Source organism: Sciurus carolinensis, chromosome 1 (assembly GCF_902686445.1).
Source record: "Sciurus carolinensis chromosome 1, mSciCar1.2, whole genome shotgun sequence".
Taxonomy (NCBI): Eukaryota; Metazoa; Chordata; class Mammalia; order Rodentia; family Sciuridae; genus Sciurus; species Sciurus carolinensis.
In genome coordinates this window covers 93,301,263-93,328,175 of record NC_062213.1, presented here as the reverse complement: position 1 = coordinate 93,328,175, position 26,913 = coordinate 93,301,263, and the positions used below count along the sequence as shown (strand labels likewise).

Genomic DNA, 26,913 nt, shown 5'->3' with positions numbered 1-26,913 from the left:
ACCACAAGTCCTAGACAGAAATCTTATCTCCCCCCACCACAGCTGTAGCTCCAAAGCCTAAACATAGTAGGTAATCAATAAATCTTTAGTCAATGAACAGATGAATAATTGACTTTTTCTCAAATCAGCATGTGAGTTACTTCAGGGCAGGGAATTTCTTTTTCTTTTTTTTTTTTTTTAAATTTTATTAGTTGTAGATGGACATGATGCCTTTATTTTATTTACTTTATGTGGTGCTGAGGATCGAGCCCAGTGCCTCACATGGGCTAGGGCTGGGCGAGTGCTGTACCACTGAGCCACAACCCCAGCCCCAGGGCAGGAAACTTTGAATCACTGCCTAAGTAAGTTACTAAATGTAAAGTTCTTAGAAGTTGGGCATAGTGGCACATGCCTATAATCGTAGCTAGTTGGAGTGGAGACAGGAGGATCACAAGTTCCAGGCCAGCCCTGGCAATTTAAAAGACCCGGTCTCAAAATAAAAAAAAATAAAAAAAATAAAAAAAAAACAAGGACTAGAGATGAAGCTTCCTTAGAGAGATCCCTGGGTTCAATCCCCCCAAAAGGAACGATTTTAGAATATTGCCTAGCAATCGGTAAATGCTAGCAATGTCATCATCACCATCACTTTCTCTGTGTTCTGGGCACTAGGTAAACACAATAGGGTGGGGTCCTCAGGTCCCCTCACGCCTTCCTGGGGGCCCTAGGGAACTTCCATCCTTCTAGCTGTAGGGATGGGCTTTGGAGGCGGGGCTGGGGTCCACCGGTTGACCCTGGTTCTCTCTAATGTTTCTTGAGCACTAAATTTGTCAGATCTTGGGAGCACAAAGATGCCTGCTGCCAGGTCCCAGTCCTTGAACTCCCGAGCCTGGTGTGGGGGTGGGGGTGGGGGATAAATATTAACCTGGCATAAACTGAACTGGGAGGCAAGTCTCTAAGAAAAAGGGCAGTTGAGCTGAAGGATGAGAATATGCAGCCAGGTGAAGGAAGGGAAAGGTGCTCGTTCCTCATCTTCTCTGGGCCTCAGTCTCCCCATTTGCTCCTCAGGGTCGGATCAGGTGACTTTCAGGCGCCAACACGCAGCAATTCTATGGTCTTTGGCCTCCGGCCTTTGAGCTGTGCGCTGGTTTCTGCTGCCCCCTGCTGGAGACTCTTGGTAACACGGAAGTCTCGAAAAGCCACCTTGAACTCGTCTTCCTTTTCTTCCCCAAACCACCAGTACCAAATGGTCGGGTGCTGTCCTCCGCCCACACACACCTTCCACCCCTTCAAGCAACAACTAAACAACTGTGCTTGTCTCTCAGGTGGAAATTTCCCAGAAAAAAAATTCTCAGTGCATATTATAGACGAAGGACTTGAAACTAGAATACATAAAAAATTCATAACTGTTATGACCCAGCAATCTCATTCCTGAGCAGCTTCCAAGATAAATGTAAACACGTGTCCACACAAGACTTGTATGCGAATGTTCATTGTAGTCCCAAACTGGAAAAGACCCAGTGCTGTCAACTGGGGGTAAAGATAAAGATATATCCACATAATAGATTACTGCTCATGATAAAGAACAATGAGCTACACACGCCTGTAATCCTAGCAATTTGGGAGGCTCAGCAGGAGGCTGAGTTCGAGGCCAGTCTCAGCAATTTAGTGAGACCCTGCCTCAAAATAAAAAATAAATAAAAAGGGGCGGGGGAAGGAAAGAGAATGAGACAAATATTACCCTATGTACATGGATGATTATACAAACAGTGTGGCTCCACTTTGTGTACAACCAGAGAAATGAAAGTTGTACCCCATTTGTGTACATTGAATCAAAAAATTAAAATAAATAAATAAAAAAGGCTGGGGGTATAGTTCAGTGGTACAGCAGCCCCGGATTCCATCTCACCAGTACTGAAGGGAAAAAAAAAAAAAAAGATCAATGAGCTCTTGAATATTTTCTGGAAAGTGAAAGAAGGCAGACATACGTGAGCACACATTGTATGATTCCATTTATGTGGAAATCCCAGAACTAACACATCTGAACTGACAGAAAGCAGATCAGAGATTTCACAGGGGGCGGGGTGAGAGTGGAGTTTGGGGATATGATGCACAAAAGGGGAACAAGTGAACTTTTGGGGGAGGTGGAAATTGTTTTAAATGCTCTTATTGGGATGGTGCTTACACACATGAACATATTGGCCAAAACTCATTGACTTTTATGCTAAGTGATATGATGCAAAAGGACCAATACTATATGACTTCACATATTGGAGCTACCAGAGTAGTCAAGTTCAGAGACAGAAAGTAGAGGAGTGGTGGCCAGGGGCAAGGGGAAGGGGAGAATTGCAAGGCAGTGTTTAATGAGCAGAGCTTCATTTTCAGATGATAAAATAGTTCTGGAAATGGATGGTACAGATTCTTGCACACAATGCACTATACTCAATGACACTGAACTGTATACTTAAAAATGGTTAAAATGATGAACTTTATACATTGTAACAAAATGAGAAAAAAAAATCTTTAAAACCCCCCATAAGTGGGTACATTTGTGTGTGTGTGTGTGTTACTGGGAATTGAACCTTGAACCCAGGGGCTCTCTTTTCCTGAATCATATCCCCAGTCTTTTTTTTTTTTTTTTTTTTTTTTTTTTCCCCCTGAGACAGTATCACTAAGTTTCCCACATTGTTCTTGAACTTGTGATCCATCTGCATCAGCCACTCCAGTAGCTGGGATTATAACTGGGATTAAAGCCATGGGCCACCGTTCCTGGTTAAGTGGGTTCATTTTTATCATTTATATTATACCACAATAAGGTGTATTTATTTTTTGTAGTGCTGGGGAAGCCCTGGCCTCCTGTATGCTTGGCAAACACTTTACCACTGAGCTACGCCCCCATTCCCCAGACTGATTTAAAAGTCTCCCAGGAGGGATGTTCCGGTTTGGGTCTTGGAACGGCGGTAGGTTTTTCGGTGACAGCCTGTGTTGTGCGATGGTTGGAAGGGGTAGCCCTGTGTTCAGACAGAATACAGACCTCAGTTCAGATCTTGCTTCTGCCAGTTACTAGTGCCCTGAACTCCACCCGACCTCCGTTTCATCGTGTGTCAATGGGCATATGACGGGGCTGATCTCAAGTTCAATGAGCGAACCCTGGAGGGCCAATGCGGGACCAACGTTAGCTGTGCAGTCACAGACCCTGCGGGTTGTTGGGGACGCCCAGAGGCCGCAGGCCGCGAGGTGGCGCCCGGGGGCTCGGGCAGCCCAGAAGCTGCCTCGGGGCGGTGGATAGAAGCGCTGCGGAGGCGGGACCGAGGGTGCAGGCAGAGGCGGGGTCTGCGCGGGAGACTGCTTCCCAGGCTCACACCCTCGTGCCAAGCGATTTAAGGCCAGGCGGCAGGAGAGGAGGGCCTCCTCCAGACACAGAAGCGGCGATCGGTCCCGAGGTGGGGCTTTCAAAAGATCACGGTGGTTGGGCAGCACTGGAAGGTGCCGGGCACGAACCATCTCATTGATGCTTTCCATAATCCCACTTTGCAGATAGGAAAACTGAGGCACGAGACGTTAAGTGACCCAAGCGGCACAGCCAGTGGACTGCCGAGAGGGGGACTCACGCAGGGGTCCTTCCCTCGCCTCCTCGTGCGCTCTCTGCTCCCGGCCTGGGCTGCCTCTGTGATCCCACCCCCAACAGTTTTCCCTCCCGGGCGCTCTGGATCTCCCCTCCCCCCGCTCCCGGTTTCCTTGTCAAAACTTCCTGCCTTGGCGCGGGCCCGAGTTCCCACCCCCTTCCTGCCCCCCGCCCCCAGCGCCCCTCCCCGCCCTGCGACGCGCGGCCTCCAGCCACTCCCGCAGTAGGCTGGGGCTCGGGGCCGGGACCCTCGCCAGCCCTCCAGCGCTCAGTCCTCCTCCCCGCCGACCAGGACCGCAGACACACTGGGTCCCTGAGGCAGGTGAGTGACGGGCGGGGGATACCGGATGGCCACCGCGATCACCCTGCCCCGGGGAAAGGGCATGCGAGCCCCGAGGCCCCCTCCCAGACTGGAGTCCGAGACCCTTGAGCAGAAAGTGGGGAGGAGCCGGTCAGACCGAGAAACGAAGGTGGAGGTAGTGGAGAGGGGTCACAGGGAGGCGACTGGGGGGTTTCCACTCTAAGGAAACGCCGTGGAAAGACATGCGATTGAGACTGCTGGTAAGAGGACTTGACCAGACCGGGGACAGTCTCCCCTGGGGGTAGCAGGTCCTCTCTTTGCTCAAGAGAAGTGCATCCCCAAGAGCACCGACCGACATTGCAGTCAAAGCCGCCTAAACTGGAATCTGGACTCTGCCTCTGTTGCTCGTTTCTAAAGAGGGATAACAGCATAGCGCCGACCTCACCGGGTTGTTTTGAGGTTTAGATGAACAAAAACGTCTCCCGCTTAGAACAGATTGCTAGCCCTGCTGTGGTGGCGCACACCTGTAATCCCAGCGACTGGGGAGGCCGAGGCCGAGGCAGGAGGATCACAAGTTTGAGGCCAGCCTGGGCAACTTAATGAGACCCTGTCCCAAAACAAAAAATAAAAAGATCTGGGGATGTAGGTCAGTGGTGGGGGCTCCCCTGGTTCCAATCCCCAGTGTAGCCCTAAATAAATACTGAGTAGTCTCTGGTCTCCTCCTCCTCCTCCTCTTGGCATTGGGGATTGAACCCAGAGATGCTCTACTTCTGAGCCACATCCTCAGTCTTTTTTACTTTTTTAATTTTTATTTTGTGTTGCTGGGGTTTGAACCCAGGGCCTTGTGCATGCAAGGCAGGCACTCTACCAAATGAGCTGTATCCCCAGTCCCTCATTTTATTTTTTTATTTTGAGTCTGGGTCTTGCTAAGTTACCCAGGCTGGCCTTGAACTTGTGATCCTCCCGTCTTCAGCCTCCGGAGGAGCCAGGTCTGACCTGCTCACCATTTATCAGTGCTGTCTCTCTCCCACCAGGGAGAAATGCCTGGGGGGGCGGGGGTGCAGGACAGGGACCATGTTTGCAGATCCCTGACACCTCTTTGCCATCCGTGAGGACTAGGAAGTCGCTCTCCATGGCAGGCATCTGGAGCCTCAGAAGGCTTCATGGAGGATGATCTGGGGCAGAGCTGGCAGCCAGGGGTAGGGGTGGTGAGCAGGTGGAGTGGTCCCCAGGGGCCCGGGACCCAACAGAGCTGTCTCTCACTGCCCACCCTGTTTCTAACTTCCAGTTATGCACTCTAGACTCCGTTCTTTTAGGAATGGCCTCTCCCGGGCTGAACTGTGACCTTGGTCCCCTGGGATGGGAACAGCTTGTGCTGGACTGAGGTTCCCAGGCTCAGCCAGGCCTCAGCTCCTCTAGGAAGGACTGGACAAGGGGTCAACTCTTAACCCTGGACTAAGCTGGGCTTTGGGGGTCAGGAGGCTGTTCTGTGAACCCCGCCCCACCGGACCCTCTGGAATAGCACCCGTGCGCGCACGCATGTGAGCCAGGGTGCTGGCGGCCCTCCTGCCTCTCCAGTCCCTCCCCTGCTTCTGCTCTCCTGCTTTGGAGGCTTTCCACAGCCCGGCGGCCATATCTCCCTGCGGCTGGGTCAGACAGACTTGCCTTCCCTTTTCTCTCCACTGGGAGCTGAAGCTGGAGGGTTGGCATCTGTTTCCCCACTCCACCCCACATTCCCTATCAGACTTCCCCAGAAGAGGAAACTTGCTCCCCAGGCAGCCCATCCACCAGCGGGGAACCTGGAGAGAGAGAGCTCACTGCCTCCCACTATAGCACACACCCGCCAGGCAGGGGGCTGGGGTCAGGCAGGGCCTCCAAGACCTCCCAGCCTCTGCTCTGAGGAAGGTGGTGGCTCCTGGCACCTAACCCATAGGGCAGAGGCCAGCAGGAAAGGGAAGGAGGCAGAGAAGGAGAGAGAGAAGACAGAGATGGAGACATGAATATCCAAACAGAGGCCGAAACACACAGGCAGAGGGAGGCCCCGACTCAGGGGATCAAGACCCGAAGGGCTTAGACAAATGCAGCAGAGTTGTAGAGGTAGAGCAAAAAGGTCAGAGTCTAAAGAGAAACCGCGGGGGCAGAAAGAAGCAAAGCCAGGCTTTGAAGCATGATAAACTGCTTTAAATCCCTGCTCCACTACGGGTTGGCTGTGGGACTTTGGGCAAATTACTTAACCTTTCTGGGACCCCCTCCCGGCTTTCTTTCCTGGATTGATTGACTGATTACTTCCTTTCTTTTTCTTTTCTTCTGGGGAATAGAACCGAGGGGCACTCTGCCTCTGAGCTACAGGGTCTCACTGTGTTGCGGAGGCTGGCCCTCAACTTGTGATTCTCCCGAGAGTGGCTGGGATCACGGTTGAGCGCCACCTTTGGGTTATTTATCTCTAAAGTGGGAGGCATAATTGCCCCTGCTTTATAGCATGGGCAAGCAAAGTAAAAGAAAGCAGCTAGCCCCAGGTGGCACTTAGGGTTCCAGCACCTGTACGTGGCAAGGCGGAAGGCCTGAGAGATCACCTATACTAGGACCCTGGCCCCCACTTCTGTCACCCACCCCACCCTGTGTAGCGGCATCTGGGGTCTAGTGGAGTGAACAGTGAGGGGACGTGGTCCTGGGGCCTGGAGGCCGAGGGCTGAGGGTTTGGGCCCCTGCCACACCCCCTACCCTCCAGGTGACTCAGTGCCTGCGGTACCGCTGCACACTCATCCCATAGGAACTTGGAGGCCAGCCCTGAGGAACGCCTGCCAGAGGTCAGGAGGGCAGGTCTGGAGCGTCCCTTTGTCTAACACTGTTGGGAATTCTTTCTGAATTTCACCTTTCATCTTCTCACCCGCAATCCCTGTCTTTTTTGGTACCAGGGATTGAACCCAGGGGTGCTTTGCCCCCGAGCCACCTCCCCAGACCTTTTTAGTTTTTCTGAATTTTGAGACAGAGTCTCACTAAGTTGCTTAGGGCCTCACTAAGTTGCCCTGACTGGCTTCAAATTTGTGATCCTTCTGCTTCAACCTCCCTAATCGCTGGGATTACAGGCACGTGTCACTGAGTCTAGCACACCTCACTGTCTTGCGGGCCCTGATCTGTTGTCTGGTGAGCTGAAAAAAAGCCACAGTCCCTCCTGCATTTGCTAAAATACAAGGCTTGGGCTTACTGGACTCAGGTCAGGGTGTGTCTATCCAGCCTCTTCATACAAATGTTTAGTTGCTACTTGCCTGGATGTGGGCACCCAGCAGGTCGGTGCTGGTGGGTGCTGGGGATGCCGTGGTGAAGAAGACTGTCCCCAGAGAGTCCTAGCCCAGTGGATAGACAGACCTTAATAAAAACAGTGTGGTGCCAGGCAAGGTGGCGCACGTCTGTAATCCCAGTGGCTGGGGAGGCTGAGGCAGGAAGACCATGAGTTCAAAGCCAGCCTCAGCAAAATTGAGGCCCTAAGCAACTCAATGAGATACTGTCTCTAAATAAAACATGAAATAGGACTGAGGATGTGTCTCAGTGGTCAAATGCCCCTGAGTTCAATCCCCCATTACCTGCCCCCTCAGAAACAAACCATGTGGTAAACTGGGTGCAGTGTACCTGCTTATAATCCAGTGATTCAGGAGGCTGAGGCAGGAGGATCACAAATTCGAGGCTAGCCTGTGCAATTTAGCAATAAAAAATAAAAAAGGTTAGGGGCGTAGCACAGTGGTAGAGGGCCCCTGAGTTTGATCCTGTTCCACAGTAAACGACAACAGCAAAAAATCCATCATGGTTGGGATGGGGATGTGGCTCAGTGTCGGGGCACTTGCGTGTCATGTGTGAGGTCCTGGACTTGAACCTCAGCACCCAACAAAACCCACCATGGCTCACAGGATGGGACCCAGGAGAAAACATGAGCTCCTGGGTAGGGTTTGGGGAGAGTTGAAAGGCTGCGTATGTGTGCGTGCTCCCAAGGGTGGAACCCGGGCTCGCGCTGCCAGGCCAGTGCTCTACCACTGAGCCCCCTCGCCAGCTCTCAGGAGTGACACTGAGGACTGCAGCCTGGAGGAGCAGCTCTCTCGGCTGGGACGTCCATTCCTCACTCAGTCCCCAGCCTCGGGTGTGAACTCCTGGACTGGCAGGGGTATTCCCGCCGGGCACACTGGTGCCCAGACTTTGCTGAAGTTTGAGGAGGTGTCGGATTGCTGGGAGCCAGTCCCAGGGCAGAGTTGGGGAGAACACGCCAGGTGTCCTTCGAATGGCAGGGCCCACGGTGACTCCGGAGCCTGCAAGAAGGCCTTGAGGGGCTGGGCTGGGGCTCAGTGGCAGAGCGCTTGCCCAGCATGTGTGAAGCCCTGGGTTCCCTCCTCAGCACCCCATAGAAATAAATAAAGTAAAGGCCCAGTGATAACTACAACTAAAAAATGTTAAAAAATAAACTTAGAAAAAAGACCTTGAGCTTGGGGAGGAGTGGATGAGGTTTGAACCTGTGTGTGTGTGGGGGGTCTCCTGGAAGAGGCCGGGAGGACCAGGGGGAAGCAGGGGGCATTGCACAAAGGTCACTGTGGTGAGAGGCGCGTGGGAGTCACAGGCTGTCCAGTGTGTTGGCAGCAGAGGGCTAGGCCACAGAGCTGGACACTGGCTGCCTTTCCTGTGGCGGGAGCCGCAGAAGGTGGTAGAGGGGGGTCGTGGCCAGGGCAGAGCTGTACTTTCTGAAGATGATCTGGGATGATGGTGAGCAGGGTGGGCCAGAGGCTGCTTTGTCCTTTGAGGTAGATTCTGGACCCATGGCCCACGATTGCCTCGGCAGTCAGACAGCCCTTGGGCAAGTCATTGTACCCAAGACCCTCCATCATCTGACCCATGAGATGGGGACGACAACCACGAGCACCTTCCTGGGTGGTGGCGAGGGCTGGGGCTGGCACTGGCGCCAACCTCCAATAGATGGTTGGTGAATCAGAATCCCTGCAATTTCCTGATGAGTAAACAGGTCAGACTGAGGACCCTCCAGCTTCTGTTTCCTGAACCACAGAGAACACAAGGCCAGCTCTTCACCCCTGCTGCCTTCCCGCCCCGGCCCTGGTGCACGCGCAGGCTTCCTGTTCCTCCATCCGGCTGACATGCCTGGCGTGCGGACGGCCCCGCTTGGCTGGACGCAGGAGGGGCTCCGTGCTTGCGTGTGTAAGGGTGTACATGTGTGAACTGTGTGGCGGGTGGCGCAGAGCGGCCAGACTGCTGGCAGAGCTCCCTGTGTGGGGAGGAAGGAGGAGAGTCTTCAGACTGGGATCTTACTGCCGAGTAGGGACAACTGAGTGATTCTGTCTCCATGGCACAGATAGATTAGGAATAGGCATATAGAAACACAGACAGGGAGAGACAGAAAGATGAGTGAGATACAGGGACAATCTTAACCCCAAGCTAAGACACACAGCTTGGTGAGTGGTTCCTGGCTGGCATTCAGCTTCCATTCCCCTTTTGAAAGTAGATGACCTTGTACAGTGAACACACTGCACAACTGTACATGGCAGCCCTTCTTGATGTAGAAAAGGAAGTAAAAAAGCAGAAAGACAGAGACTAAGAAACTGATGGAGGAAGAAAAGAAAGGCAGTTAGCAGAGTCTCTGATGAAGAACAAGAAAAAAATTGAAAAAGGCAAAGAACAGGCTCTAGTCTGAGGCTCTATTCCAGAGTGGTTCCTGGAGTCCCAACCCTTGCTGAGTCCTGGGAGATGTGAGGGGCCTCTTCTTTTACAGATGAGTTTGAGGATTAGCAGGCTTGAGTGAAGTAACTGAGGTCACACAGCTTGTGAGTGACACAGACGGGACTAGAACTTTTGGACTATGAGATGGGAAGGGAGCGGAGAGGCAGAGAAGGGAGGAGGAAAGTAAGAGGCTGGAGTTGGTGCGTGGCCGCGGACGTGGGCGGGGCAGAATCCAGGCATCCTGCCTCTCTGGCTTCAAGATGCCCCTGGCGGGCAGCCCATCGTTCTAGGGGATCAGGTTCTGGGGAGCTGGGCCCCTCCTCCCCACTTCCTCTCTCTGTATCAGCGTTTTCAGCACTATTCCCATTCCCGGATCATCTTGGGGGTTCTTCAGAAAAAACTAGAAATAGTTTTTCCTGGAATTAATACCCAGAGGGCATGACGGTACCAAAAGGGGAGGGGAGCTGGGGCCACATTGGGTGCCGGAGCAGGAGGGGGATGGAGGATGTTATTGAGGGGACCGGCCATGTTAGGAGCTGTGCATGTTGTATATTGATTCAGAGTACGTTATCTATATTACCTCATTTAATCTGCACAACAACCCTACAGAGGAAGTACTATTATCCTGCCTGTTTTATAGACCGGGGAACCAAGCTGGCATCGACACCTCTGTTGGAAACAGGGAGAGAGCGGAGGGACACAGGCCTCGGGGGTTATCCTGTGCTACATGTCTCCCAGAGGAGCTGGAAGGGAGCCCATGGGGAAGTCCCTCCTGCTGTCTTCACTTCCATCAGCCCCACTTACTGCTTTCTATGGAAGTGAATGCTCTTGTCAGGCTCGGGCACGGTGCTGCATGCCTGTGATCCCAGCTGAGTGAGGAGGATCTCAAGTTCAAAGGCAGCTTCCGGAGACCTAGCAAAACCCTGCTTCAAAATAAAAAATAAAAAGCTCTGGGCATGTGACTCCAGTGGTGGCGTGCCCCTGGGTCCAGTACTGCAGGGGGAAAGCAAAGCAAAGCAAAGAAAAAACAAGAGAAAGAACGGAGGAAAGATCTGGATGCCTCCCATCCATCGGGAACTCTAGCCCGCTGCTCCCAGGACTCCCAGACTCTTTCCTTCTCTCTGGGGCCAGTAGGAATGGAGGGCTCCCCACGGGGGAGCAGGGACGGGGAGCTGGGTTGGGCTGGCAGGCTGAGGGCAGGGCGGCGGGCCGTGGGCGGGACTGGGACCTCCAGGCTGGCTGGGAGCCCAGCAGATCTGCATGTGGAGGTGGAGGAGGCAGAAGGGGCAGCTCTCCACTGCACACACTGCGGTTCCCACGCCTCTGACCCTATTCTCCTGGCAGCCCCCACCCCTTCCCCTTCTCCTGTCCACCCCCTGCCAGCTCCCCACTCCCCAAACTGAGGCTATTAAAAAGGAGACACAGAGCTTCCCGTGTCTCGGCTTAGGAACCATCCAGAGGCCTCTGCCAGCAGCCTGGGGTTGGATCCCAGCTCAGATGCTTCTGGCTGTGTGGCCTTGGGCAGGTTTCTTACCCCTGCTGCGCCTGTTTCCGGAAAGCTAATAGCACTGCCTACTACCAAGGGGGATGCGAGCTCTATTTTTAAAATTCATTTAGTCCTAGGGATTGAACCCAGGGTTATCTACTACTGAGTTCATCCCCCAGAACTTTTATTTTTTTTGGTACTGGGGATTGAACCCCGGGGCGCTTATGCACTGAGCCACATCCCCAGCCCTTTTTATTTGTTATTTAGAGACAGGGTCTCACTAAGTTGCTTAGGACTTGCCAACTTGCTGAGTCTGCTTTGAACTCCCGAGTCCCCTGCCTCAGCAGCTGGGGTTACAGATGTGTGCCACCAAGCCTGGCCCCCAGACCTTTTATTTTTTGAGACAGGATGTCACTAAGTTGCCCAGGCAGGCCTTGAACTTGCCATCCTCCTGCCGCAGCCTCCCCTGTTCCTGGGATGACTGCCCTCTGCCAGCTTTACGGGCAATGATTCAGGCAAATGGCTCAGCACCCTGCCTGTCCCCACGCAGTAAAGGATACATGGGGTCACCTTTATTTTGTTATGAGAGAAGGTTTTGGGACCACCAATCCTAAGGGATAGTGGAAGGCGGGGGTTGAGTGGGGAGGGGACTTAGTGGGAGAAGGAAAGGTGAGCCTGCAGGGGGGATCTGGGTGCCCCTAGCGGTGGATCACACCAGGCGCAGTGCTGCTGGGGGAGCTGGGGACAGGCCTCAGGTGTCCTCGTCCCTGGGAACAAAGACTCCGGTGGAACAAGCCCTGGGTGCTTGGTCTGGCCTGTGCTCCCTCCTCGGGGCTGGGAAGGCTTAGGCCCAGCCCTTCCTCTCCCTGCTAGGACCCCCGTCCCCCACCCGCCCCAGTGTCCACCCACTGGCCTCTCTTGACTCTACCTTGGCTTCCAGCCCTGGACTCAGAAGCTCTTTTCTCCTCCATACTGCAGCCCTACCCTGAGGACCTTTGGAAAGGCAGAACTGACCACCCCTGTGGCCAGCTAACCTCCCCGTTCCTGCCACCCTGCTCCATGCTGCTGTGGCCTCCGTGGGTCCATCTAGAGCCCCCAGGTGAACTGCTTCCTCAGGGACCCTTGCCGTTACTCAGGGGCTGGGGCTGGGGCTGGGGCTGGGGCTGGGGCTGGGGCTGGGGCTGATGTGACGGGAAGGATTTTTCTGGGCTTGGCTGCTTGCTATGTGTACCTCCCCTGAAGTCCTTCCTTCCTTGGACTTTGTCTGCCCCACCATGGCTCTGGGGACAAATTCAGGGCAGGGGTAAGTCCATGGAGGCCTATATGGCTTAGGAGATAAGGGTTACTTGGGGACAGGACTGACATCCTGGCTCCAGATAGACTGAGCTCCGATCTGAGGACAGGAGCACCGTGCCAGGGCCAGGGCTTGGAGGGTGAAGACCAAGAGCAGAGGGGAGATGTGGCCTCCATGGTGGCCCTGCCAGCTGAGCACGCTTGGGGAACAGTGGGGAGAAGGTTGACTGGTACAGGCCAGACTGAGCCCTGGAGGTGGGTCCTGGGCCTGAGAGGGTAACCAGAGCAGAGCACGGTGAGAAGGGACAGTTTGGGGTGTGTAGGGGTGATGTGGGGTGCTGCCCTGAGTAGCCTGTGAGGGACCACTGTCCATGGCCTGGCTACCTGGACATATGTCTGATTCCCCCACCTGAGTGGGCCACAGTGCCGGCTCAGGAGCTGAGCCACCAGAAGGGCCTCTTGTCCTGGCCCTTCCCCTGTACCCCACCATCGTGTTCAGGGCTGTGGGAAGATGCAGCGCCCCACTCCCCACCCCATCGTGTTCCCCGGGTCTCCCAAGTTCCCCGCCAGGCTCTATTTCCTGTTTTCAGGCTCTATATCCTGAGTGCGGGGATCTCCCTGGACGTTTGCTAGCCACCCGCTCTCCCCTGTGAGGTTCCTGCCAGGGCCCTCCCGACCTGAAATCTGTGGGCCCCACCTGGTGAGTTTCTTGGGGACTGAGGGAGGATGGGAAGAGGCATGGAGAAGGCTAGAGCTGGACACTGGCTCTGGGGGAGGTGTGGCAGGGCAAGGTGACCTGTGTGAGAGGGCCGCAGTGGCTTTGCATGACCGGAGGGCGGGGTGGAAGTTGGCCATGGAGGGTGGGAACCTGGGAGCAGAGGGGCCCTGCTCTGTAGGCGAGGATGAGATCCGACTGCTGGAGGATTGTGGGGAGCGGGGTTAAGTCGGGAGGCCTATCCAAACCCAGACCTGCAGGGAAGGGCCTCCTGCCTGGGACTGAGCAGACTGTGGGGTCCCTGGAAGTGTGTGGGTGGGGGGCAAGGGGCGGAGCCTGCAGCAGGCATTCCAGAGATACTCAGGGGGGTAGGGGGCCAGCAGCCGTGACCTTTCTTCTTGGGAAAATTGTAAGCAGATGTTAGAGCCTCAGGGAGTCACGGCAAGTTTTAGGAACTCGGAGCACGGATTCAGAAAGCGGCTCTCCCGGGTTGAAGAGCCCAGAGAGCAGATTCATCTGAAGTCCTGACCCTCTTCCAACCCACTGGGCGAGGCCAGGGTGGTGGAAATGGAAAGGAGCCCGTTTCCCAACAATCGCTGGGCTGTCCAAGGGAGATGGGGCTCAGCCCTTCCCTGAATCTGAGGCCAGCTTGGGGACCTCCTTGGGTTCCGCGCCTAGTGTTGGGTGCGGTGGTGTGTTGTCAGATGTTCTAACATTGGCTTTGGGGGCCGGGGCATCGGCCTTGGTGTGGTGTTTACTGATTTCTGTGGTATAAATACCCCCGCCCCCGCTCCCCATGCCTGATTTCAAGCTACTCAGGTGACATCACTGAACTTGGAGTTGGAAAGAGATGCGCACAATCACCTCTCCCGAGCCCATGGCTCCAGCACACTGGTGGTCTCGAGGTCACCTGGATTCAGCCCTACTCCCACCCCATATAGCAGGAACCCCCGATTGCATATCATCAGAATGGTTTTGGCTTCCGTCTGATACATCCAGTGACGGGGAGCTTACCCTTTGAGGCAGCCAGTTCCATTACTGACTTGGAAATTTCTCTCTGAGTCCATCTGCATCCATAGAACTTCCCCTCTGTGGTTCCAATCTCATATCTTGGCACAGATAACAAAGTGCTCTGGTGCGTGCTGGGCTAGGGGCTGGGGAATCAGAGACAGAGGGCCCTGGGTCCTTGCCACTGGAGGTCATGGTCAGGGAACAGGCATGAGAGTGGCCATGTTTAGGTGAAAAGTCCTGGAGGACTCTAGAAGAGATGGGTGGGGGCAATGGGCCAGTGAGGGTTGGGACGCAGAGCAGAAAAGAAGGGGTGTCGCTTGTGCTAGCCCTTGAAAGTTGAGTACTTCGGGGAGAATGGGGGCTGGGGAAGCAAATCATGAGCTAAGACCTGGAGGCTCAGGTGCAGTCCTCACCCAGGAGGAAGACCAGGGGAGCAGGAGGCCCAGAGGCATCCGGCTGGCTCTCCTGTGTGCCCACTGCCCAGGTCCCTGCAGACGCTGCGCTCACCTGCTGGTACCTGGCCCTGTTGCAGGCCTCTGCAATGTGGCTACCTCTTCGGACCCTCCTTCTCCTGGCCCTAGGCCTGGGATTGGCCAGAGCGCTCAGCTCCAGTGATCCCAATGCCTGCAGCTTCTGGGAAAGGTGAGGGAGGGGCCCCATGCTTTGTGCGTCTTAATGCCACGCCCAGGCTCCCTGGTGGTCCCTAAGGATTCCTGGTTCCTTCCTCCTCTTTCTATTTCTGCTCTCTCTGCTGGCCTCTGTGGCCTGTCTCTAACCCCTTTCCCATCTATGACCTTGTCTCAGTCTCATCTCTCCCCTCTCTGACTCTGTCCTGTCCTTATTCCTTCCCTGGATCCTCGTGGGAGGTCACTGCAAGACTGAACACCATGTGGGAGCCATTCATTGTGGACCAAGCAGGGGGCTGACCCCAGAGGATCAAGGGGGACAAGGCTGGGAAACAAGACCTAGGGCAGAATAAGCCTGAAGTGCTTCAACCCATTACCATCAGCTGGGCTGGAAAGTCAGTTTTTCCAGCTCAGTTTTCCCATATAAGGAGGGGGAGGAGAGAAAAATGGTCCTATTGATCCAATCGGGTGAGAGGGAGCTCTGTTGGGAGGGGTCCCAGGAATAGTCCCAAGTCTGGGAGGAGCCCTCTAGACTTGAGAGGTGGGGCAAGATGAGGGTCCCATTCTAGTTTTGGGGAGCAACCTAAATACTGGGGTGTCGATCCCCTACTGTGGCCAAACCCTGGCCCCCATTCCCTCCTTGCCCTGCCTTCTGACCCTGTCCCGCCTCGCAGCTTCACCACGACCACCAAGGAGTCCCACTCCCGTCCCTTCAGCCTGCACCCCTCGGAGCCCTGCGACAGGCCCTGGGAGGGCCCACATACCTGCCCCCAGCCCACGTGAGTGCCCATCTCCTCCACAGGCAGGTGGCTTTGCCTTGGTCTGGCCCCTGCCCCCGTCCTTGCACCCCATTCTCTTCCCAGAACCTTTAGGGTTCGCAGGAAACTTCTTGCCTTAAGGCACCCACTCATTCCCAGCAAGGTGCATTGTGGTCTATGCGGAGTGCATGTCTGGGCTGTCAGTGTGAGTGTGTGTATGAGTGTCTGTGGTGTGTTGCCTTCGCGGTGTGTGTGTGTGTGTGTGTGTGTGTGTGTGTGTGGTGGAGGGCAAAGAGGAAATATCCTTCCTCCCCACCACCCAGTGCTGCACCGTGGTGAGGGTGGGCAGGCGCCAGCCTCCGCGGGATCAGAGGGTCACCTCCTGGCTCTCCGCAGGGTGGTCTACCGGACTGTGTACCGTCAGGTGGTGAAGATGGACTACCGCCCGCGCCTGCAGTGTTGCCAGGGCTTCTACGAGAGCAGCGGGACCTGCGTCCGTGAGTCCTGTGTTGGTCCAGGGCAGTTGTGGAATGTTAGGGGACTTAGCTGCCCCTTCTGGAATCTTCCCTGTTCCCACCATGTGGGGCTACTCCTGTGTCCCTTCAGGTGTCCCCCATGCCAGCAGCCAGGGCAGGAGGGGAGAGGGCCCAGCAGAGACTGGCTGCAGATGGCTGAGTTTGCCTTTCCCTGGAGGCCATTCATCTTCTAGCTATGCTGGCAAGACAGAGCTGGGTTCCAGTTCCCCAAGGAGCGTAGGGTCCCCAGAGTCCTGATGGGCACTTCCCTCAGTTGCCACTTCACACCTGTATCTGCAGCTGACCCACCCGTCTCTCCGTGTCCCTGAGCAATCTGTCTCTGCATCTCTGTCTCAGAGCTCTCCTTCTGTCTCTGTGTCTGCGTCATTGTGTCTCAGGGCCTGGTGTCTGCGTTCTTCTCTGTCTCTGTTTCTGCTGCTATCTAGCTCTGACTTGTCACCATGCAGTCCCTCCTGCCTACCATCTCCCCTAGCACCCTGTAACCCCTCCAAACTGGAACCTGCCCTCCTCTTTCCCCACTTCCCTCAGCCCAACCCACCACCAGCCCCTGCAGACACCTTTTCCCAGCCTGGCCCAGCCCTGACCTCAGTCCCTACCCTCTCTCTGATATCATCCATGTCCCTCCACCTAAAGACAACAAGGTGCTTAGAAATTTTCACAAAAAGGGACTGTGGGGCTGGGGAGATAGCTCAGTTGGTAGGGTGCTTGCCTGTCAAGCACGAGGCCCTGGGTTCAATCCCCAGCACTGAAAAAAAAAAAAAAAGGGACTGGGGAGCCAGAGCCTGGGGTCTTGTCATGTTCTGCCACTGAGTTACTGCCCCTCAGCCCTTCATCCTAGGACCGAACTGGTGCTTGGTGTCAGGCATGGTGGCCCACACCTTCGATCCCAGTAATTTGGGAGGCTGAGGCAGGAGGATGGCAAGTTCAAGGCCAACTTCAGTGACTTAGTGAGATCTTGTCTCGAAATTTAAAAATAAAAATAATAGATAGAAACTATCTAATAGATACTGCAACTGCAGCTCCATGGTAGAGCACCCCTGGGTCCCTGGGTTTAATTCCCAGTAACACACACACACACCAGAAATTGGTGCTTAGAAAACTGCAGGTCCCTGGTAAGGGAGGAAGGTGGGCTGAGCTTCAGAGATGAAAGGTGGTGAGGGGTAGGGGTAGAGAGGCATCTTCTCATTCACCCTCATCTCTGCCCCAGCCCTCTGTGCTCAAGAGTGTGTCCACGGCCGCTGTGTGGCACCCAATCAGTGCCAGTGTGCACCAGGCTGGAGGGGTGACGATTGCTCCAGTGGTGAGTGGCTGGTAGCCTCAGAGAAGGCCTCCCTATCAGGTGCTTTGGACCCAGGGCAATTCCCCAGAGCCTGTGGAGGGGATGGCTGTGGGGGGCCCAGGGACACACAGGTGGAGGCTGGGGAGGAGTCCGGCCCCCCCGTGATTCCCGTCCATCCTCCTTATCCCACAGAGTGTGCCCCAGGAGTGTGGGGGCCACAGTGCGACAGGCCCTGCAGCTGTGGCAACAGCAGCTCCTGTGATCCCAAGAGTGGGGTATGTTCTTGCCTGCCTGGCTTGCAGCCTCCGAACTGCCTTCGGCCTTGTCCTCCTGGCCACTATGGCCCTGCCTGCCAGTTCAGCTGCCAGTGCCACGGGGCACCCTGTGATCCCCAGACCGGAGCCTGCTTCTGCCCCCCAGGGAGAACAGGGCCCAGGTGGGTAATGTGGGGAACGATGCACTGATGGGGTCTCTGACTCAGGGCTACACCGACACACATGGAGAGATGAGGGGACTCAGACAAGGTCCCAAAGGTGGCAGTGGAGTCGAGAGACCAGGATCCTAGTCCCAGGTCTGCTACTCACTAGCTGAGCAACCTTGAGCAAATTATCGACTCTTCAGGAGCTTGTCTTCTGACTGCACGGCAGGAGCAGAGCTGTCTACAAGTGTTGCTGACGTAGCATGAGATAGCATGTGTGTGAAAGATGAACCCTTGCAAGGTGCAGAGGGAGCTGGGGAGTCACAGGAGGTCAAAGGCATTGGGGGAGAAGGAGTTGAACACTCCAGGACAGGAAAGCTACAGTCGGTACTGGGGTCCCCCCGAAGGGCCAGCCTGAGATATGAGAAGAAGAAGCACAGTAGCCTGGGGTGCATGAGAAGCAAATTTGCCACCCACAGCCTTTGGCTCTCCCTGTCTCCTGGTGCAGGGCATGCCTGCTATTTCTAGACCTGGAAACCTTTGCTCTCTGCCTCCTGCAGTCCCCTGGAGGGAAGTGGGTGTAAATCACTGAGGGCCCGAGTACAGGTGACCAGCCCTTGGAGGAAAGGGGGGGCAGTAGATACTGCTTTCTATACCCTTATCTCACCTGCTCTGTCCTGCAGCTGTGATGTGTCCTGTCCCCAGGGCACTACTGGCTTCTTCTGCCCCAGGACTGATCCTTGCCAAAACGGGGGTGTCTTCCAGGCCCCCCAGGGCTCCTGCAGCTGCCCACCTGGCTGGATGGTATGAAGGGTGGGGCCTGTGAGTATGGGGCGGGAGCCTGGGGACAATTTGGAAGAGTGGCTCTGTGCAAGGCTCCAGAGAGGATGTGTGTAAGAGGGTGGGCTCTGGGGACCCTGGAGAGGTTTATGGGGATGAGGAAGGTGTCAAGGAGGTCCTGTGGCTATGGGGAGGCACCTGGGTACCTGGGGCTCTGTAGACCTCTTACCCCCACAGGGTATCATCTGCTCCCTGCCCTGCCCAGAGGGCTTTCACGGACCCAACTGCTCCCAGGAATGTCTCTGCCACAATGGTGGCCGCTGCGACCGATTCACTGGACAGTGCCGCTGCGCTCCAGGTTACACCGGGGATCGGTGAGTGGCTGGGACATGTGTGGAAGCGGCGGGGAGAAAACCAGGAGGAGGTGGGGAGCCGCCAGAGTCACTCAACACGGTGCTCAGGTGCCACGAGGAGTGCCCAGTGGGCCACTTTGGGCAAGACTGTGCTGAGACGTGCGACTGCGCCCCGGGCGCCCGCTGCTTCCCCGCCAACGGCGCGTGTCTGTGCGAACACGGCTTCACCGGGGACCGCTGCGTCGAGCGTCTCTGCCCGGATGGCCTCTACGGCCTCACTTGTCAGTCATCCTGCACCTGCGACCCGGAGCATAGTCTCAGGTGGGCCGCGCATGGGACACGTGATCAAAGGGCCAGAAAACCAGGGGGAGAGGTCTTCTAGGATGAAGCGGCCAGAATGACGAAAAGCGCGGGGTGTATAGCCAAGGGGCGCACAGATGTCACAGAAGGGAAAAGGAGGGGCTTTGGGGTCGGGGAGCGGCCTGGGTATCCTTCGCTGCCTCAGCCCAGCTCTGGAGAAACAGCCAAGACGCCTGGTTGACTTCTTTACTCTGATGACCGTGCCACGTCCCCGCCTCCGCTCACAGCTGCCACCCGATGCACGGGGAGTGCTCGTGCCGGCCGGGCTGGGCTGGCCTCCACTGCAACGAGAGCTGCCCGCAGGACACGCACGGGCCGGGCTGCCAGGAACACTGTCTCTGCTTGCATGGCGGCGTCTGCCTGGCCGACAGCGGCCTCTGCCGGTGCGCTCCCGGCTACACGGTGAGCGCCCTGCGGCCAGGACGAGGGGGCGAGGCAGTGGAGCCAGGTCTCCAGTCTCACCAGCCCGCCCACCCGTTTTCAGGGACCTCACTGCGCCAGCCTCTGTCCTCCCGACACTTACGGGATCAACTGCTCCGCACGCTGCTCCTGCGAAAATGCCATCGCCTGCTCGCCCATCGACGGCTCCTGCGTCTGCAAGGAAGGTAAAGGGAGGCGCTCTCCCGGTGGGGAGATTCGAGGGGCGGAGCCGGCCTAGCGCAGGAGCGAGATTGCAGGATAAGGGCGGAGCTTTCTGGGCAGCAGCTGGACTGTGGGAAAGTATCCAGGCTATTTCCTTCCTGGAATATCCACTTTGCTTTTCTTCAATCACAAACATCATACTTGTCTTTAAAGGCGCAGGTCAGAATGCTCCTCAGTGGTAAATATTTCCCACTCTCATGTATACAGAAACTCACAATAGCAACACCCGGAAGGGCTCCCAGGTCTACCAGGGGTGACATACTGGCGATCTCTAGGTTGAATTCTAATGCAGATGTTTGCCAGCTACTGAATTTCATAAGCACCAAGTCCCAGTCTCCACTGCTCCCTATTGTCTTCCACATGTTTGGGATAACTCATTTAGTTACCTGATGGAGCCTCTGAAAGCATGTGCGTTGTTGATACCTCTTTCATTTTACGGAAGGGACAACTCAGACCTCAGATGGGGCTGTGCATCACTGGAATCTTTTAGCCTTCTGTTCAACACCTAATATCTCATGTTTGTCTAGTGTATGGTGCCATGAGCGTCCTCCCTCCCAATGTCCAGCTCATAGCACAGCCAGCTCCCAGGATTGCTTGCTTTGGCCGGGATCTGGGCCCCCACACCCACCTACTAGGCTTCTCTCTAGGTTGGCAGCGTGGTAACTGCTCTCTGCCCTGCCCACCTGGAACCTGGGGCTTCGGTTGCAATACCAGCTGCCAGTGTGCCCATGAGGGAGTCTGTAGCCCCCAAACTGGTGCCTGTACCTGCACCCCTGGATGGCACGGGACCCACTGCCAGCTGCCCTGCCCGGTGAGTGCTCGCAGCCCTGCCTGCCTTGGGGAGGGGAGGACAGGGCACCTCCAGCTGACCAGCTTACCCTATCTTCCATTCCCTCTTCAAGAAGGGGCAGTTTGGCAAAGGTTGTGCCAGTCACTGTGACTGTGACCATTCTGATGGCTGTGACCCTGTTCATGGACACTGCCGATGCCAGGCTGGCTGGATGGGTGAGTGTTCTAGGTGACCAGGATCCAGGTCTTCTGCAGAGTTGGGGGATGCATTCCATAGGCAATGTGTCCAAGAGAAGGGACATGGGACAGAAGGGGACCCAGGCCAGACTCACCAACCACTGCCTCTCACAGGTAACCGCTGCCATCTGCCCTGCCCCGAGGGCTTCTGGGGAGCCAACTGCAGCAATACCTGCACCTGCAAGAATGGGGGCACCTGTGTCCCTGAAAGTGGCAATTGTGTGTGTGCACCTGGATTCCGAGGCCCCTCCTGCCAGAGACGTGAGTCTCCCTGCCACCCTCCCCAGCCTCTCTCGATGACAGCAGGGTACAGCACAGTGCCAGATAACATTAGCCCCCACTCTGTCCTTCTTGATCTCTTCTTCTGACTCCAGTCATCAGCAGGAAGGAGGGAGGGAAAAGTGGGGTCAAGGGTTGATTGAGTGTTGACCCCTGCCCTCAATCACCATGCACCCCTTTTCTCAGCCTGCCCGCCTGGCCGCTATGGCAAACGCTGCATATCCTGCAAGTGTAATAACCACTCTTCCTGCCACCCCTTGGACGGGACCTGCTACTGCCTGGCTGGCTGGACAGGCCCTGACTGCTCCCAACGTATGTAATAGCTTGTGTGTCTGTGCGTGCATGTGTGCATGCTGAGCGGAGCATGCAGAGGGGGTCTCTGTTTCCCTGCTCCTCAGCAGAGGCATATCTTTTTCTAAACCCCTGGAACCACCCTGATTTAGTTATTTATGTAACAGTATAAGCAAATATTTACTGGGCATCACCTACTTGGTAGGTACTGGTTCTAGGCAATGAGGATGCATCAAAACAGATCAGGAGAAAAAAATTCCTTCCATAAGAAGCCTGGAAAAAGCAGTTCTCTATGGGAGCAGGGGAACACCTAAGTTCAATTTTGGGCATTCTTCTGTTTTTTTCCTCTTACTTTTTTTTTTTTTTCCTTGTACCAGGGATTGAACCCAGGGCTGTTTTACCACTGACCACATCCCAGCCCATTTTAATCTTTTATTTTGAGACAGGTCTTGCTAAGTTGCTTAGGGCCTTGCTAAATTGCTGAGGCTGGCCTCAAACTTGTGATCCTCCTGCCTAAGCCTCCCAAGTTGCTGGGATTACAGGTGTGTGCCACCATGCCCAGCTACTCTTACATATTTAAATTTACCTTTATTTATTTACATGTGGTCTCTTTCTCCCACAAATATATGAGGATGATCATGAAAAAACAAAACAAAACAAAACAAAACAAAACAAAACAAAACAAAACTAGTCCAAAACACCAAATAAGCAAAAGGAGAAGCAAGAGGCTGCTGCCTTGAAAAAGGCTGGATTCTCAGTAGTCAGGGTAAAAAAGTTCAATAACAACTATTATTAGATTATTTGCATCAGACACACAAAATTAATGCATCAAGTCATGTATAGTAATCATCCACGCCTGTAATCCCAGCAATTTGGGAGGCTGAGGCAGAAGGATCACAAGTTCAAGGTCAGCCTCAGCAATTTAGTGAGACCCTGTCTTAAAATAAAAAATAAAAATGGCCGGTGGCATGTAGTTCAGTGGTAAAGTACCCTGGGTTCAATGCCCAGTACCAAACAAACAACTCCCCCAACAAAAAATGAACAAACAAAAAACCATGAAATAGGATGGATATTACTTCCTTCTTATGTTTAAACAAACAAAACAAACCAGGCATCATATAATCCCAGTGGCTCCAGAGGCTAAGGCAGGAGGATGGAAAGTTTGAGGCCAGCCTCAGCAATTTAGCAGGCCATAAGCAACTTAGTGAGACCCTGTCTCAAAATTAAAAAATTAAAAGGGCTGGGGATATGGCTCAGTGGTTAAGTACCCCTGGGTTTAATCCCCAGTACTGGGTGAAAAAAAAAAAAAAGAAAAGAAAAAAACCCAAACAATAAAAACCACCATGCCCAGAGCTAAGCAATCCAGCAAGCCTTCAGTTGCCTGGCACTGGGTACCTTATTTTGAAATGGCTATTAGATAGCCAAGTGCAGATGTTGGGTGGGCGAATGGGCACGGGGGTCTGGAGTTCACTGGAGAGATGGGATTGGAGACAAACACTTGTGAGTCATCCATGTGTACCATTCAGAGCCTTAGTGTCCCCCTGGAGACCAAGGATGAGCTAAAGACTTCAGTAATGCTGGGGGCTGAGACTGCATCCAGGAGTGGATGACCCCGCACCACTAGACAGGCCCCTGTCTCCTGCAGCATGCCCTGCAGGCCACTGGGGAACCAGCTGTGCCCAGGCCTGCCAGTGTCACCATGGTGGGACCTGCCATCCCCAGGATGGACGTTGCATCTGTGCTGCAGGCTGGACCGGACTCCATTGCTTGGAAGGTACCAATAGAAGGGGAACTCCATGCCCATGCTTGCCACTTAGCCCTTGCCAAGAAGGAGGCCACAGCTGCCTTTCCCCTGTGACCCCTGTTTGCTCTGGCTCTCTCCCCAGGCTGCCCCTCAGGGATGTTTGGTGCCAATTGCTCCCAGCCATGCCAGTGTGGTCCAGGAGAGAAGTGCCACCCAGAGACTGGGGCCTGTGTGTGTCCCCCAGGGCACAGTGGTGCACCCTGCAGGATTGGTGAGTTCTTAGCTCCCCACACCTCGCTGTCCCCTGGGAACTAGGACCCAGAGCCCTCACCCCTGCCTTCCTATTGGGTGCCTCTCCCATGTTTGCTCCCGAGCTCACCAGCAGAGCCAAGATGCCATTCCAAGTGCTCCCCCGTGTCACACAGGAAGCCAGGAGCCCTTCACCATGATGCCTACCTCTCCAGTGGCCTATAACTCACTGGGTGCAGTGATTGGCATTGCAGTGCTGGGGTCCCTTGTAGTGGCCCTGGTAGCACTGTTCATTGGCTACCGCCATTGGCAAAAGGGCAAGGAGCATCAGCACCTGGCAGTGGCCTACAGCACTGGACGGCTGGATGGCTCTGAGTATGTCATGCCAGGTGAGCTGGCAGAGGGCCACCAATGGGTGGCGGGCAGAGGGGGTGTTGGGCATGATTCCATGGGACAAGGGGAAGCGGGAGGAGGAAGGACGGGAGATGGGGAGATGGGGAGTCACTTATCCCCTGTGTAGAACAACTCTCTTGGGCCCCTAGCCCGTCTCTGAGCTTCCCTGCGCCTGTGTCTGTCCTGCAGATGTCCCTCCAAGCTACAGTCACTACTACTCCAACCCCAGCTACCACACCCTGTCGCAGTGCTCCCCGAACCCTCCGCCCCCTAACAAGGTCAGTGCTGGGGGAGGGGACCCACCATGGAGGGCTGGCCGCAGACCTGGTTCTCTGGAAAGCCCCGTCCTTGCGTGAGCTTTCCCTGTGGCACCGTCCCCCTCAGGTTCCAGGTGGTCAGCTCTTCGCTAGCCTCCAGGCACACGAGCGACCAGGTGGAGCCCACGGGCATGACAACCACGCCACCCTGCCTGCTGACTGGAAGCATCGGCCTCTGGACAGGGGTAGGTGCCCAGAGGCCGACGCCTCGGGAGAGGTTGGGCCAGCCCGCTGCCCCCTCAGGATGTGTGGGAAGGAAGGCTCAGGCCCAGTTCACAGGAGCCTGGAGCTGGGGAGGAGACCAGGGTCTGGGTGCCCATTGCTTCCCTCTTCTCAGGTGGCAGTCGCCTGGATCGAAGTTACACCTACAGCCACAGTAATGGCACAGGCCCGTTCTATAATAAAGGTATTGACAAAGAGGCAAAGAGGGAGAGGCTGAGCCAGGTAGAGGCAGGAGGGATTCCATCCAGCCTGACTTCTTTCCTCCATACTTAGGGCCCCTCTCTGAAGAGCAGCTGGGGGCCAGCATGGCTTCTCTGAGCAGTGAGAACCCCTATGCCACCATTCGGGATCTGCCCAGCCTGCCAGGGGGGCCCCGGGAGAGCAGTTATGTGGAGATGAAAGGCCCTCCCTCAGGATCGCCCCCCAGGCAGCCTCTCCAACTCCGGGACAGCCAGAGGCGGCGGCACCCCCAGCCACAGAGAGACAGTGGCACCTATGAACAGCCCAGCCCCCTGGCCCATGGTGAGCCCTTCCTCTCCACTGGTGCAGGGGCTCGGGAGAACTGGCATCAGGGAGGTGGGTGCGGTGGGAGAAGGCAGAGGGGATCCATGAGGAGGCATCCTGACGGGACTGTGCAGGAGTAAGATATTTGGGATCCGACTTGGGCTCAAACCAGGATGATGTTGGGGAAGTCACATTGTCACTTAGAGCCTGTTCCTCATCTGTGGTCTACCTACCTTGAAGGCGGAGGATGTGAAATGGTAGTTGTATAGCACATGGAGGGGAGCAGTTGGTACCCAGAAGAGTGCAGGACAAGTCAGGTGACAGATCCTGTGAGGTGGGCAGGCTGAGGTGGCCTCCCCTCCAGATGGCTGGGGGCTTACTCAGCCAGGGGATGGTAGATGGGTCTATGTCCAGGCACCATCCACTTGCTTCTCCATGGACACAAGAAGCTGGAGGTGGGAGGATAGAAGTTGGAGGTCAAAAAGCCAGCTCCCTCTCATCCTGGTCCCTTGTCTCCAGATCGAGATTCTGTGGGCTCCCAGCCCCCACTTCCTCCAGGTCTTCCCCCCGGCCACTATGACTCACCTAAGAACAGCCACATCCCTGGACACTATGACTTGCCTCCAGTGCGACACCCCCCATCACCCCCACTTTGGCGCCAGGATCGCTGAGAAGCCAAGATGGTATGGCAGAGGCCAGCACGCCTGATCCTTGCTGCCCAAGGTTGGGACAGCCTTGTGTACCCTGCCAGGAGCAGGGAGTGGACCCGCAGGCCGTGACAATGAACACTTAATGAAGGAAGTGAATGGAGAGAGGGAGCCTCACTCCCAGGTTCCATCAGGAGGATGCTGTTTGGCAGGATGCCTGGTTCCCTTTCCCCAACCTGCTGCTCCCCAAGGCCTCCAGGGCCCGTGTACATAAACTGGTGGGTTGAATGTTGTTGGATAACTCCAATTTCAGATTGATTTAAAAAACAGGTATTGAGTATCATTTCTGTGCCCACCTGGGCTGGGCTGTGTGTGTGTGTGTGTGGTGTGTATGTGTGTGTGGTTTCAGAGGGGTACCCCTCCTACTGACAGGTCCTGCCCTGAGGCACTCACCAGTTGGCCTGGAGAGAGCCAAGCCCAATTAGCTCTGTAGTAGCCTTACTACAGGCTTCTGGGCATTCACTTGTAATCCTCCATCCTGCTGCTGAAATACAAGCAGACTGGGCTGCTCCTTGCCTGCAAGTCTTCATGTCTTCCTGCGTGCCCCTCTGCTTTTGGGTCAGAATCAGAGCTTGGAAGGCCTCAAAGGTCCTGCTGCCTGGCCTGTCACTTCAGCCTCACCTAGAACTGTGCCCACTGCTGTCACTCTTCTCCACTTATGCTGGCCTTTAGGTCCTGCTGTCTGCCTTACTGCTTCCTTCCCCAGGGGCTGGCACATCTGCAGCGCTTTTCTTCCCCCAGCCAGCTCTTGGCTTCTACTCATCCCTCACACTCCACCTCCACCCAGCCTGATATTTCTTCTTTATATCATTGATGACAACTGTCTTCGTTCTCCAGGTACCAGCAGAAGGCTTCCAGTGTGACAGGCACCCTGTTATTTCCTAATGTGATTTTTGAATTAATTTCTGCCTTTCTTACTAGTCTGTAAGCTCTCTGAAGGCAAGATTCCTGTTTATACTCAATATTGAGTCCCCGTGGCACATAGTAGGCACTCAATAAAGTTCCCCTTTTGATTGAGTAGCTGAGTGAATTAAAGTACCAATGACACTTTGGAAAGTACTAAGACAGATGGTAAATTGTGGTTCTGCGAGTTCTGTTGAGGTCCCAGACTTCCCCAAAGGGTGAACTTTTACAGGGGACGGGCTGGTGGCGGCGGGGGTCGGGAGGGCGGGGAATGGAACAGAGGAAGGTGACAGGAAAGTATATACTTAAAGGGGGCCCAGCAGGTAATGATTTGAATTCTGGATTCCAAGGATGTGAGCTCATCAACTCATTAGCTGACTGAGTCCCCAAAGCTCCAGGAGACTAAATAG

The 26,913-nt window shown here is 55.2% G+C and overlaps 1 protein-coding gene across 2 annotated transcripts; it reads left to right on the top strand.

Annotated features, from left to right (window-relative positions):
• Positions 1 to 3,804: 3,804 nt before the first annotated feature.
• Pear1 (platelet endothelial aggregation receptor 1) lies at positions 3,805 to 26,617 on the top strand. Of its 2 annotated transcripts, none has more exons than XM_047525130.1 (25): positions 3,805 to 3,923; positions 12,076 to 12,196; positions 12,981 to 13,090; positions 14,649 to 14,758; positions 15,417 to 15,521; positions 15,897 to 15,997; positions 17,244 to 17,336; positions 17,508 to 17,751; positions 18,417 to 18,537; positions 18,751 to 18,887; positions 18,975 to 19,187; positions 19,454 to 19,628; positions 19,711 to 19,831; positions 20,516 to 20,679; positions 20,771 to 20,873; positions 21,009 to 21,155; positions 21,360 to 21,485; positions 23,110 to 23,238; positions 23,351 to 23,479; positions 23,634 to 23,846; positions 24,040 to 24,128; positions 24,235 to 24,352; positions 24,505 to 24,573; positions 24,663 to 24,911; positions 25,413 to 26,617. In XM_047525130.1, the coding sequence occupies exons 4-25, from the start codon at positions 14,658 to 14,660 to the stop codon at positions 25,562 to 25,564; spliced, it is 3,099 nt and encodes a 1,032-aa protein (XP_047381086.1). In that variant the 5' UTR covers positions 3,805 to 3,923; positions 12,076 to 12,196; positions 12,981 to 13,090; positions 14,649 to 14,657; the 3' UTR covers positions 25,565 to 26,617. The 2 variants fall into 2 exon arrangements, with proteins under 2 accessions (XP_047381086.1, XP_047381094.1); XM_047525138.1 differs by having other exon boundaries at positions 14,601 to 14,758.
• Positions 26,618 to 26,913: the final 296 nt, after the last annotated feature.